Source organism: Fusarium solani, assembly GCF_023522795.1.
Source record: "Fusarium solani strain SB1 chromosome Unknown bctg00000003_1, whole genome shotgun sequence".
NCBI lineage: Eukaryota > Fungi > Ascomycota > Sordariomycetes > Hypocreales > Nectriaceae > Fusarium > Fusarium solani.
This window is the reverse complement of record NW_027072154.1, coordinates 1,975,499-1,988,826: the sequence shown is the minus strand read 5'-3', so window position 1 is coordinate 1,988,826 and position 13,328 is coordinate 1,975,499. Positions and strand designations below refer to the sequence as shown.

Below are 13,328 nucleotides of genomic sequence, written 5' to 3'. Positions count from 1 at the left end.
GAGTCATGAGAGCGAGTAGCAGATAGCCTCTCAAGGGCAACATGTTCCAGGCATTGCAAGAGACAAACACATCATGTGAGACGATTCAGTTTGATTCATTCGTGTACCGCAGAAAGAGTGCAGATCAGATTTCTTCATATGCTTGCGAGAAAATCAACGAGACTATGTCCCTACCCAGCCGCTGCAGACGCATCCTCCAAGCTATCGCCGGCCCCCTGTGCCTCCCTCCTCGCTTTGGCGCCCGCCTTGAGCACCTCCCACTTCTCGCGGTACTTATCCAGCGTCTTTTGCATCTTACGGTTATCCTTCTCGAGCCGCTCCATCTGCTTCATGGCTGCCGCAAGCTGCTCCTCCATCTCTTGGTTCTTGCGCCGCAGGGCTTCGTCGCCCGTCTTGCTGAGGTGCGGCGAGGCGATGGGGGATCCGGGTCGTCTCAAACGATAACTTTCTGCAAGAGCCATGGCAGGAGTCTGGGCGCTGGCTTCAAAGGCGTGGAGGCGCTTGGTGAGTTTGTCGATCATGTCCTTGAGGGAATTGTTCTCCGTGTACAGTTCTTCGATGATGTTGTTGAGCTCCTTGTCCGTGCGAGCCCGGCCGATGCGGCGCTTAACCCCCGGGGATTGTTGCGGAGCTTCTCGAGCGTCTACAAAGTCTTCATCGTCTTCATCCGGTCCATCGACAAGTTCCGAGGCTCCGCGTCTCTTTTCCTTTTCGGCAAAGCTCAAGATGTTGGCATATGACATGGTGTGGCCAGTTGTTGGCACGACATAGAAGGAATCGTTGGGGCCATGGCCATCTCGCACGAGAGCCTGCATAGTCGCTTTGGAATAGATCTTGGAGAGGTCGGGCTCCAAAACCTTGGACGGAGAGGCCTTGAGGTGACTGCGCTTTGGGGATGTCTCCGGTGACTCTGGCGTCTCGGAAGCAGTCGACTCTTCCTGGATCAGCGGCAAACCAGCAAAGGCCAGAGGTGCTGAGATCTTATTGATGAGGCTTCCGAAGGTGCTATAGAAGCGTGTATATCCTCCATCATCACCAGCAGCAATAGACGGCGCTGTATCAGGTCGTGGAGACGACGAGCTCTTGCCATGGCTCTCGGATCGTGTGGGCGGTGGGATAGGCGGGACCCAAGCCGGTTTACCGGTCTGCTCTATAATATTCTGCATCTTTGCTTTGGGGCCCCGCGAGTGAGCATCGACATTGCCCGGAGCTTGGTCGTTAGAGACGCTCGGCGCAAGAGGTTGGCCTCTGTACTTGGATCGAATGCCACGGGCGGTGGCCAAGTTGCTGGCGATAGACGAGGACATTTCGCGATGGGCATATCGTCGCTGCGTAGGAGGACCCGGCTTCTTGGATGTCGCCGACTCCTGTCTATTCTCCTTCTTGGCGTGGGCATCCTGCGTACCGGCGCCGACCTTGTCGGACTGAGCCTTTTCGTCGATGTCGGTGTCGCCGGGTTGGGACGGGGTTTCAGCTGGTCGCTTGAGAATCTCGGCGATTTTGCGGTGGTGCTCTTCGAGTAGCTTCAGGGTTCGGAGGGCCTCGATGCTCGACGTCGACCTGGCGGCGCTGGCAAACTCGCCGGCGGCCTGGGTATGCTCGTTGATGGCGACGATGGTATCGGAGGACTGGTGAGCGACACCGGCGGCGCGCACATGGTCGTGGGCTTTTACAAGCGGCGAGGGCTCCATGGTTCCATGGGTGATGGAAAGTTGCAATATCGACGGAGGAGAGGAAAGGTGTCTCTTCTAGAGAATACGTTTGCGTTATCGCCTCGTAGCACACGGTCTGATGTCGAAGCGTGACGAGGTCAAGTGTGGAGAGACAGAGACAAGAGGCACAAGACTTAGAGTTCCACACTGGGATGCGGCAGCTGCTAGTGCCGAGACGACCAAGAATAAAATACAGGCAGATAAAAGAAGACAGGAATGCTTGGGCTTTTTGTGTGCCTGGTGCCTTGATGTTTTTCTCTCTACCTAAGCCATAGGTGAAGGAGATAGTTGCTGATGTTGTCGAACCTTTGACGCAATCATCAGTCATTCAAGAAGGCCGTTTCAGCCCTCTGCATCCGAAAAAGGAACCTGTACAAAGTGATCATCACCTTAGTTTGGCGGGGTTCCGTCATGGAAGTTTGGGGGCGGGACTTTTTGGTATCTGTGGAGAAGGATGGCAGTTCATCGCTGAGAGGCTTCAAGATGAAGAGAATACAAGTGAGAGTTTTCTTAACTCTGTTTTTCCGAGTTGCTGGTAACAGTAAAGCTCGGGAAGGTTTCAATCCAATATGTATCCTTAAAATGATCAACCAAAGCATCAACAGTTGCCCTCCCTCTCGTCATTCTTCCATCTGCAAGAATGCACGCGAGATGATGACTGCATCAACTTGGCGGCCAAGAACCACGACGGCACGTCGATCCGGCTCCAACCCTCATGCGGAACTTTGCGACATTATCCGCAGATGTAGACACCCTCAGAGGTTTTATCCCATGAAGCGGAAGCTGTTGGCTTCATACCCCGCCTCCGGGTTAAAACTATAAGAGATCCGTCAAGTTGAGTACGCGGCCATGGCCTTGTCTGTCGCCGTCCAATCTCTCCTTGGCGAGATGTCACCCTTATACACGGAATTCTCCTTTTGTCTTCAAGGCCGGAGATTTTTCTCATCTCTCTTGAATAACCCCTCGTCTTATTAGCTTACCCTCACCTCTGGAAATAGCCCGCAATCCTTGTCGCGGTATTCAAGAGACCCCTTACAGGCAGGTCAGGACTCTATAACTAAACGCGTATTATCTCGCGTAGGGCGGACTCACCGCTGCGCCACAACGCTCGCTCCAAGCTGCCGCTGCTGCCCGCGGCTCCCGTCCTTGTCTGGTGAGAGCTTCAGCGTAGGACCTCGCAAGGGGTTGCGTATTGCTCTCCACTGAGTCTCTCCATTGGCGGCCCCCACCCGGCGGATACATCCAGGGGTATCGCACTCGGGTGGTTACATACGAGTTTACGACCGAAGGGACCGTAAGGACGGCGACGGAGGTTGGGGCTGTTGGTAAACGGCGTTGCGGATTTCGTTACCTACCTACGGATTTGCGAGCTGACCGTACCGCCGACTCGTTTCCTCCTGGCTGCCTGGTTGCCTGCATGGAGCGAACGAAGCTATCCCCTTTCCATAAGGCCACGATTATTATGCGCTCCAGCTCCTTAGCAACGCTCGTCTCAGCTGTAAGACCAAGACCACCCCATAAAACCATGTAAAGAGAGCATACGCTGAACGAGAGCGAGGAATTCAGAGAAACCGAAAAACGAGCACTTGGCCAATCCTGGTCTGGACTAGCCTAGCCTAGGTCCCCCGTAGCCTGGCCCGTCTCCAGCAACCATCCATCATCGAGCTAAGACCGACCAACGACGTCAAACCTGGGTCGGTCTCGAACAGATCGTCACTCGACTCCAATCCAACTACAAGACCTCACTTTCCCTCTGGCTGGCCACTGAGCCTCACATTGCAGAGCATACTCACATTCTTCTTGCCGCCGCCGCCGTACATACACTCGTACACCCTACATCGGCTACCAAGCATCAGCCCGCTGCGCGCGAGAACAACGGCCAGAGCGTCATCGCCGTCACCTGGACGCCGCCACTCGACCACCCCGTCCGTTCCCCTCGAATCCAATCCTCCTGAGCGCGGCGATCGGCCAGGCCACCATGGCTACAATCGACAACGGCAGCAGCAATGGGCTGAACAAGCTGCTGCCAAAGTCCATTTCCAACAAGCGCCTTCGGAGGAAACAAGAGCGAGAAGCGGGAGGGTTGGCCTACGACGACGCCGATGTCTTTGGCAAATCCAGTCGCGAGACGCTCGAGAGTGACGGCACGCGCTCTGGCAACCTTGCCGGAGATGAAGACGAAGACACCAGCCATCGCTCCTACGAGTCGGACCCGGAATCGTGAGTTTCTTCGCTCTTTTGTACTTAAATCCCCATCGACACTTCCCCTTCCTTTCGCTTGTAGCTTGCCTTGTTGCGCGGAAACGCCGACGGGCGGGAACTGCGAGGTTGAATCAAACCCCCCCCCGTTGTGCCACACTGCACTCTGCGACATTCCCAGAAGCCACCAAGAGCGAGACAGACTGGCAGACGGGCTGTCAGCGCTTTGACCGCCGCGCCAACCTTTCATGTCATGCTTACATCCATCCACACGTGCTGTCTGTCACTGCTTCTTTGCTTCTTTGTCGATTCTTCTTCGTTTCCGTATAGCTCTCTTATTCTCGTTTTGCCGTCTTATCTCGTTTGTACCTGGCAGGCTTGGCACTCAGCTCTCCTGGCCCTACGGCACCCTCTCCATCATCTCCACCCACCAGCCTTCTGTCTTACTCGTCTGTGCTCCTCCATCTAACTGAGGCAACTTCGTCGACACCTAGATCCATCTCTCGACCTGCGCCCTTCTCCTCACATCCTTCCCAAATCGGATACTTGACGACTTCGTCCCCCGTCGTCCAGCTGTCGCATCACCCCGAGTCCCAGTCGCCCACCGATCACGACTCCAACAGCAGTGCGTCCAAGTCTGCCACCTTTCCGGCCAAGCGTTCCGATTCGACCGATTCAAAGGAGTTCCGGATCGGCCGGAGCAAGACGGGCCTGCTTCCCCCACAACTCCAACCGCCGTTCAGCCTCGCCCGGCACCAAGTTCAAGGGCATCTTCAAGCCTAGAAAGAGCAGCGGCAGCAACTCGAGCCCTGAACGTCGACCCTCAAGCGAGCCTCGTCCACCGCCAGAAGTGCACAGGGAACAGCCCACCATTACCGTGGACCCTGAGCCTGTGCAGGTCCCGCCTATTATCGAGCCACCAGCTGCAGCCAAAGTTGCGTCCCCCGACAGGCGGTCGCGGGTTCAACCAAAGGTTGACACGAATCTTCCTCCTCGAACCCCCCCGAGTGGTGACAAGCCTGCCCCCGTCATCGTAAACACCCCACCGACGCCTACCGAGCTCGCCAACGCATCCGGCCAGTCATCTCCCGATAGGAGATCCTTCTGGGGTAGTGCAGGCCACGGCGCCGGCACAAATGGCACTTCCTCCTCACGGGCTATGAGCGCGCACCGAAGGAGTCGATCAAGTTCTGTGACCATCGGCCCCAGCAAGCTCTCGAATATCGTCTCAGCACCATTGACACCGACCCTAGAGAGCGGTGAAGCCACTCCGAGCGCGCAACCCGCATCAGGCTTCTTCTCGTCTATGCTATCAGCTGCACAGAACGCTGCCAGTTCTTTCAGCATCCAGGGTGCCGGTATTGGTATTGGCGGAAACAAGGCTCGAAACTCAACCGCGAGCACCCAGGAAAACACAGAGCCCGCAAAGACTGAGAGCGAATCTCAGCCTAACCCATCCACCCCGATGCCGGACAACAAGGAGAACAGGAAGTCGGCAGTGTCAACGATTGGGGCAGGTGAGCTCAGTCTCAGCCAGATTCTTGGCGAACCGGCCGGTTCTGTAGCATCGCCTAGCAACCCCAGGTTCTCCGACATGGCCGACACACGCGCCCGGTCCGAGTCGGCCCCGGTTGACTCCCCGACGAGTCCCGTGGAGTTTATCCCAGATGAGCCGTCGAGTCGCCCTCGCTCGCTCTATGAGACGGCCAGCGGCGAACGTACGCCCCCGCCGGCCGAGTTCATGGACAAGAGTAATGGAATGCAGCGGACCTCGAGTTTGCGAAGCGCCCTGAAGCAGTCACATAGGAAGCGCGGAAGCTCTGTTACTACTGGAACAACCATAGGCGCTGCGATTGTCGCTGCCAACAGCTCGTTGACACATCCAAATCTGAGCGCCCCGAAACTTACTGGGTTTGCTATCGCCAGTAAGAAGAGGAATCGCGACTTTCATGACTTGTTCAAGAGCGTGCCAGACGATGACTACCTCATCGAAGACTACAGCTGTGCCTTGCAGAGAGAGATTCTCGCGCATGGACGGCTCTATGTCTCAGAGGGTCATCTCTGTTTCAGTAGCAACATCTTTGGATGGACAACCACTCTTGTTATGAGCTTCGACGAGATAGTGTCTGTCGAGAAGCGAAGCACGGCGCTGGTGTTCAAGAACGGTCTCATGATCTCGACATTACATGCAAAGCACGTCTTTGCCAGTTTCACCAGCCGAGATGCGACATATGATCTGATTGTCAACATCTGGAAACTAGGACATCCCACTCTCAAGAGTACCTTGAACGGTGTGCGGTTAGAAGGAACCGGAGGCGACAAGACAGAAAAGATCGACACAGAGCCGCCTGTCGACGAAGACGAAGGCGATGGGGGCTCGGAGACGGACGATGAGAGCGATGATGAGGAAGAGTACTACGACGAAGATGTCCACGAGGAGATGCACAATGCCAGCATGGCCGAGGCCAACGGAACAGACGCCGATGCCGAGAAGGTTACGTCAAGAAAGACGTCAGGGGCTGTCCCTGCGAATGGCGCAGCTCCAGAGGAAGCTGCACCTGCATCCGGTGCAGCTGGCGGCTTTCCGGGCCCGGTAACACATGCCCCTACCGACTGCGGTGACTCAGCAACTCATTATGACAGGGTGGTGGGAGACGATGTTATCCCAGCACCTCTGGGCAAGGTGTATGACTACATGTTCGGTCCAGGATCTGTTACCTTCATGACCAATTGGTTGACAGGGGAGCAAAAGTGCACCGAGTGGCAAATGGAGGACAAGAAGGGTCTGAGTCTGGATAACCGGACTCGAACATTTTCCTACATCAAACCGCTCGGTGGATCGATTGGACCGAAGCAGACCAAGACAATTACCTCTGAGACGCTGGAGAACCTCGACTACGAAAAGGCAATCAACCTCACTTGCTCGACGCAGACTCCTGACGTGCCTAGTGGAAACGTCTTCTGTGTCAAGACAAAGTACTGTCTCTCGTGGGCTGAGAACAATGCCACTCGAGTGCAGATGAACTGTACGATCGAGTGGTCCGGCAAGAGTTGGCTGAAGGGTATGTACAAGATCAAGCATGAGACGTAATATTTGCTAACTTGGCATAGGTCCCATCGAGAAGGGTGCAACTGATGGACAGACACAGTATGCCAAAGACTTGTTTGCCGCTATTAAGGCGGCGACTTCAACCAAGCCAGCCGGGACCACTGCACCACTCACTCCAGCACTTAAGGGTTCAAGGAAGAAGGGTAGGAAGGCCAAGCTCTCCCAGACGTCGACAGGCATCGTCGAACCAGGCCACGCGCCGAAGCGGCCGGCCCAGAAGAACTGGGGGCCTTTGGAGCCAGTGCGGGGGATTTTGGAGCCTATTGGGGACATTATCCAGCCTCTTCTGACAGGCAATGTCATGTACGGGCTTTTGGTGGGCTTGCTGGTTGCGACGTGGTTTGGATTTGGGTTCACGCCGAGCAGAAGCCCGCCTTCTTATGGTCCTGAGATGACGGTGTACCGACCCGAGAGGATCGCAGCATATGAGGAGATGTGGCGGAGAGAGGACAGTGAGCTATGGGAGTGGTTGGAGGAACGAGTCGGCATGGACCGACTGCACTCTGATCGACCCAGCGTGCCCAAGAGGGCAATGGAGCCGAGGACTGCAGAGGAGAACCTGCGTGCCGCCCGCATGGATGAGCGGGAGGTAGAAGAGGCGATCCGTGTAACTGAAGAGAAGCTACGGGTGCTAAAAGGAGTTGTGGAGAAGAAGGGCAAGGCGGGCAAGTCGAGCGGTACGGGAATATCCTCTCGGGGTCTATAAAATATTGTTTTGCATGTTACAGATATAGCATAGCCAGATCGGAGCATCAGCGAGCTCCCACGTTCTTTTGTCGATTAAAAAAAATTGAATCAAGGCATCACTTGACTGTGGCTTGTCCGTGAACTGATTTACTTTGCATATGGTCCCAGGAGAATGAATGGGAATGGATGGTGGTGAGGAATTGGCCAGGGTGCCATGGCAGATAAGGCTCGGAAGATCGGCCGCTGGTCAGCCTTATGGCTTGCATTGGATGGATGGATGGGATGCAAGCAAGTGTCCTGCGCAGTGTGACTGATGTCCTTGACGCCTATTGCTCAGAATCAAGGACTTGAGGTGTTCCTGCATGGGTGATGAGTGGACGGTGAGCGAATGTGTATGGTGGTGGCCATGCTCCAATCGCCATTCCAGCTGGTATGGTTTTGAGGCCCACGAGGCTAGGCATTGCCGAGCAGCAATAAACGGCTAGTGACTCTTGAACTCGATAGTTTACAACTATGGCTTGAAAACAAGGTCCATGTCAGGTGGCAGCCGTTGTGGTTGAGCGCCCAGTAGGCGGACCATTTGTGTAAGGCGTTTTTTTCCTTTTTCCCACCCTAGAGTCATGGGGAACTCCGGGTGAGATGACGCAAGTATCGGTCGATACATGGTATGTAAATATCTAGTCTGGGTGAGAGAGTCGTGTGCATCTCGAGCGACAGTGTAAAATAATCGAATGGATTATTTATTGCGAATGATATTTTTGAGTATGCGTGGGGAGATTTATCAAATGCCGGTTGGTCCCAAGTGACGAAATAGAGTGGGAGATCTGGGGTGGCCCGTTTGGGCAATTGAGCTGTTGGTGTCAACCAGAATAGAACAAGTGTGAGAGCGAGCGCAAGATCGAGTTCGGCATGACGCAACGTCTAGTTCAAAGTCAAAAGAAGAGAAGAGAAACGGCTCTCCCGTTTTACGCCAAGCGCGGCGTGACCCGATCTTAGTTGAGAGGGAAGCACTGGATACGAAGACTGCTGTCGTCATGGCTTAACTGAACGTTGAGGACGGGACACCCGTCGAATGGATGAGAGAGTCTGTCTGTCGAACCGGAGCGGCGCCACACAACGCCCGCCGCATCGCGGACTTGTTTAAACTCCACTGGGTTCTGCGTCAGCGCGGGCAGGGCATTCTTTTGAATCCACCTCACGTCGTCAGTCTGGGGGCCGGAAATGGTGGGCGCAGCAGGTCGCTGTCCGCCTCGTTGCCTAAGCCCCCCCATCCCCATCCCCGGGCATCCCCCATCCGTGGTCCATGGATGGATGAGCAGGGGCCAGCAATTGGAGGGGAGGGAGGCCATGGATTGGATGGATGGAGCGAATGATGGAGCGAATGATGGAGCTTGGACGGTTTGTCAGTGGCAGAGAAAGCGAGTGAGCTGTGCTGTGTTGTGCTGTGCAAGTGCCAGGCAGGCTGACTTGACCTTTCTCCTGCCGCGTCCTCTCCCTCTACCAACTCTCCATCTTCATCTGTGCTCTCCGGACAAGACGAGACAAGCGTCTGCACTTGTTGTTAGAAGGCAAAAACAGCCCAAGCGAGACACATACCGTCCCAAGACCAAGACCCTTGTCCATTTGATCGGAGCTATCGCTGCACCAAAGCTCTTGAATCGCTCGACCCTTCGCTGCACGCACTGCAAGCAAGCTTCCATCTGAAGCATCACCCACCCCCCAGCATATCCCCCCAGCTGGCGCGCGGGTCCACCACAACAAGCCTCAAGTCCTAGGCCCTTCTCGAGTCCTACACCCTCCTCTCATTCGCCCTAGGACCTCGATCGCCAGCTGCCTCCCGGCTTCAGCTTCGACGCTCCAGGAGAATAAAACAAAAACATCATGACCATGGGTGGCGGATAAGGAAGGCCTCTAGCTTCTCATTTCCTCGATACCCTCCTTTTTTTTCTGGCTGCCCCTCTCGCTTCAGTCCTCGTCGCCCCCTGGCTTGTTTGAGTCCCGTCCAGTCCCCACGAGCCATTGTCCTATCCCCATCCACCTCCCATCTAATCCCATACTCTTATAACCAAAGTCCCGGTTACGCTTCTCCATCAATGGAGACCAAGAAGCGTCTGTCCCTGGATGGGATAGGCCCCGGTTCGGGCCCTTCAGCCCTACGCCGACTCACTCGGAGCCCCAGTCACCGTCTAAGTCTTCGACGTTCGAGCACAGAGTCGACCTCGTCGTCCGTCTCCGCCTCGGTTTCGGTAATGTCGGATGACAGTGAAGCATCGTCGACCGCCTGCGTGTAAGAGATGAACATTTCCTCACATCTGCCTCGTCTCGTTTCCTACTTGTCTTGTCTGTTCTCTCATGCTGCATGGGATGAGGCTCATTGCGTGTTAGGACCCGTGATACGGCACGCGATGAGTGCGCCCTTCATCGATTCATCGTCTGGACCGCCGTCAAGCGCAATGAATGCGACAAGATGTCTGCCCAGGAGAAGCGGGAGTGTCCAATGCTGCGCTGCCGCAAGCGATTCCCCAACCACGAATTGATGCTTCAGCATCTATACACCTGCGACTGGCTCGCCGCCGGTGAGTATTGGTGCTATGAGTGCGAGAAGCCCGAGCGCTTCACCGATTCCAAGTGCAAGCGGTGCCTGGGCCACCCGTCGAGGAGGAGAAAGATCATGTCCATGGCCAAGAACTTCTTCAGCTCCCTCGGCCACAAATCCAAGAACTCGACCCTGGGCGACCTCGACCTGGACCTCGACGATACGGAAGCGCCCCCAAGCTACGACTCAGCTGTGGCCCCGCCAGAGGTTGAACTGTACTCGAACGAGATTCACGAGATCGACTCATGCGAGATAGCGCTGCCTACTATTGTGGAGGATGAGGGTGAGGCAGACGCCGCTCCCGTTGCGGCCCCCATGCCTACCCCCAGCATCCCGCCGCTGCCTATCCAACCTCTGCCTACTCACCCCGCAGAGCTTGAATCAGGCGCGACTCTGTGTGAGCCCCTCCTTGACTGGAACACTCTCCCAGATACAGTGGCTCCAGTGAACCTCATCGACCCTGGTGCCAATGTAGGACCGGAGCGGCCCGTCCTCCAGCTCCATATCCGTACAACGGACCTGGATGAGTACCGCAGACAACAAAAGACCCGAAGCAAGGGTGCAGTTGCCCCTAGCACCTCGGTCCGCTCGACCGCCAGCACCAACTCGACGGCGAGCACAAACAGCACCTTGAGCACAGCGAGCTACAACATCTCGCCCGTCTCTGCCTGGTCGGGGCCTTGGGCGAGGACGACGGGCTTCGAGTCCACTTTGACTTCGCCGGCGGACGACCTAGCAAGCCCAGGAGGCCTCCTCAGGACGAACTCGTTCGCCATATCCCGCAAGGCATCCACGGCCAAGGACTGGGGCACCTACAACAATGAGCCATTAGAGTCCTATGACTCCTACGTCCCGGAGCTCCCCGCAGATATGCCTATGCTTGGTGCCTTGTCTAACGATGACTCTCTTCAACCCCCTCTTGCACTTGACCAACCCATCTTTACCTTGAACGACTCTCCCCTTCCTACCTCAGACTTCTCACTTGGATCCAACCTCGCCCTCACTGACAACAATGCCACAATGCCACCCTCACTACCTCCCGCGCAGGCGGTGCCGACGGTTGGATACTACCACAACCCTCGGTCACTTGTCGGCACAGCGTGGGGTGCTCTTGAGATGCACGTCGCCGAGTCCATGACCAAGCTACAACAAGTGACCAAGAACCCTCTCGTCAGCCAACTTCGATCCATGTCGGCGCACTCGATAGCCACCAACGGTCTCGAGACTCTCGCCGATATACTCGAAGGCCGTCAGCCAACCACTCCCGTAAAGCTTCTCTGTTTCGTCCACCTGGTCTACTGCTTCTCCCTTGTCGTTCATGAGCAAGATGCTCCCAATCGGTCAACGGATCTCTTTGGTCAAGCAATGTCGTACAGTGCCTGGTTCTCAGATCGTCAAGTTCGCCAACACTACATCCAAATCGTCGATGCTTTGTGGAAGCCCGCCGACATGACTGAAGCGGAAGTCGTTAAGCTCGTAAGGGCCAAGGCCTCTTCTCCCTCTGTGTCACGGTCATCGAGCTTGAAGGGCAAGGAACGTGAATCGGCACCTGTCCCCAACGACTCTCTAGCGTTTGTCTCTCGGTACTTCTTGGATCAGCTGGAATATGCTACTATCCAGGTTATGGATGAGCCTGAGACTCAGGCGTCTGAGCTTTACATGCAACACGTTCACGATCCCTCTATGGCTATGCACGTCGGTTCACCATATGCTATTGCTACAAACTTTATGCTCAAGCATAGCTTCCAACCGTACACCGATATCCCCGCCTTCGCTGCCAGTCTGGACAACCTAGTCCAACGTGTCAACTCAAACTTTGTATCGACATTGCGGCGCCTGGAACTCGAACTGATGCATGCTGGAAAGGTAAGCTAGTCTCATGCCAAGGGGGTAAACTTAGTTGCTAACTTGATCGCAATAGATGTGTTTGCCCTCGGATATCTACTTTGATCACTATATCGAACACGTTAGACAACAGATGGACTCGTTGTATCACCAAAACATTCCCCAAACACATACTCGGTCAACCTATTATCGTCACGGCGTCAAGTTTATTGAAACGATTATTAATACACTGGCTCAACCAACTCCGGCTCAACCGGTACCAAACGCAACACCTGCAATTTCGGCACTCGATATCGACGAATTCTTTGAAGCTATTACCCCAGACCCATTCGGCTTTAACCAGAATGGTGCATTTAATCCAGACGCTCCCATTGATTTCCCGGCCATGCCAGACACTATCGACCCTTACACACTGAACCCACAACCACTCCCCACCCCGGCGGATACGACGTCGGTACGTGGACCTTCGACGGCAGCAAACTCACCACCGTCGCCGGCCGCGGCGGGATCTTCTTCGACCAAGGTCAAGTCGAACAGCTGCTGTGATATCTGCGGGTATAGGCCAGAGGGTGATCCTCGCTGGTTCAGCGGAAGCATGGCCAAGCACAGGAAGCTGCAGCATGCGACGTCGCCTCCAAAGATCTACCGCTGCCCATTCCCAGGCTGCACCAGTCAGTACAAGAACCGACCAGACAACCTGCGACAGCACCAGATCGAAAAGGGCCATTTCGTTGACGGGCAAGAGGGTGCGCGACGGCCGAAGAAGCGACGCAAGGTGGAATGACATGATGACTTTGACGCACTGAGGTCTACCTCGCTTTCGAGGAGGCCATTACTATCCTTCTTCCTCTCCTTATTATACGTTATACATATACAGCGGACACGGCGTTTTGGAATTGTCACGGGCGTAGCATAGCCTGTTTTGAAAAGATACCACAATTGGGATAGTGCATGATGAGCTGCACAAGACACGGAAACAGCCCATAGGATGAACTACATTGAGGACCATATAGTTTCAACTATGAGATTTACCAAGGAGGAAATACAGTTACCTCGATCAGATGAAGGTTTATATACATGCCACGTGTGAACAATGTGCGGGTTGCATGAGGAGAAGGGCCTCGGTGCAGCCTTCGATGACAACAGTGGTAGTGGGCTTAACTCAATGCAAGCAACGAAA

At 55.2% G+C, this 13,328-nt stretch overlaps 4 protein-coding genes across 4 annotated transcripts; 3 read left to right on the top strand and 1 right to left on the bottom strand.

Annotated features, from left to right (window-relative positions):
* Positions 1 to 170: 170 nt before the first annotated feature.
* MRS44_006184 (uncharacterized protein) lies at positions 171 to 1,691 on the bottom strand (the record flags this gene model as incomplete). Its single annotated transcript, XM_046268587.2, has 1 exon — positions 171 to 1,691. The coding sequence occupies one exon, from the start codon at positions 1,689 to 1,691 to the stop codon at positions 171 to 173; it is 1,521 nt and encodes a 506-aa protein (XP_046140236.1).
* Positions 1,692 to 3,174: 1,483 nt separating this feature from the next.
* On the top strand, positions 3,175 to 3,667 carry MRS44_006183 (uncharacterized protein; the record flags this gene model as incomplete). Its single annotated transcript, XM_065621674.1, has 2 exons — positions 3,175 to 3,210; positions 3,344 to 3,667. 2 exons carry the CDS (start codon positions 3,175 to 3,177, stop codon positions 3,665 to 3,667), a joined length of 360 nt encoding a protein of 119 aa, XP_065477746.1.
* A 23-nt stretch (positions 3,668 to 3,690) lies between these two features.
* On the top strand, positions 3,691 to 7,726 carry MRS44_006182 (uncharacterized protein; the record flags this gene model as incomplete). The annotated part of the gene is made up of 4 exons (XM_065621673.1): positions 3,691 to 3,932; positions 4,406 to 4,536; positions 4,655 to 6,973; positions 7,023 to 7,726. The coding sequence occupies 4 exons, from the start codon at positions 3,691 to 3,693 to the stop codon at positions 7,724 to 7,726; spliced, it is 3,396 nt and encodes a 1,131-aa protein (XP_065477745.1).
* A 2,074-nt stretch (positions 7,727 to 9,800) lies between these two features.
* MRS44_006181 (uncharacterized protein) lies at positions 9,801 to 12,932 on the top strand (the record flags this gene model as incomplete). Its single annotated transcript, XM_046273369.2, has 3 exons — positions 9,801 to 9,994; positions 10,093 to 12,169; positions 12,225 to 12,932. 3 exons carry the CDS (start codon positions 9,801 to 9,803, stop codon positions 12,930 to 12,932), a joined length of 2,979 nt encoding a protein of 992 aa, XP_046140238.2.
* Between the last annotated feature and the right edge of the window lie 396 nt (positions 12,933 to 13,328).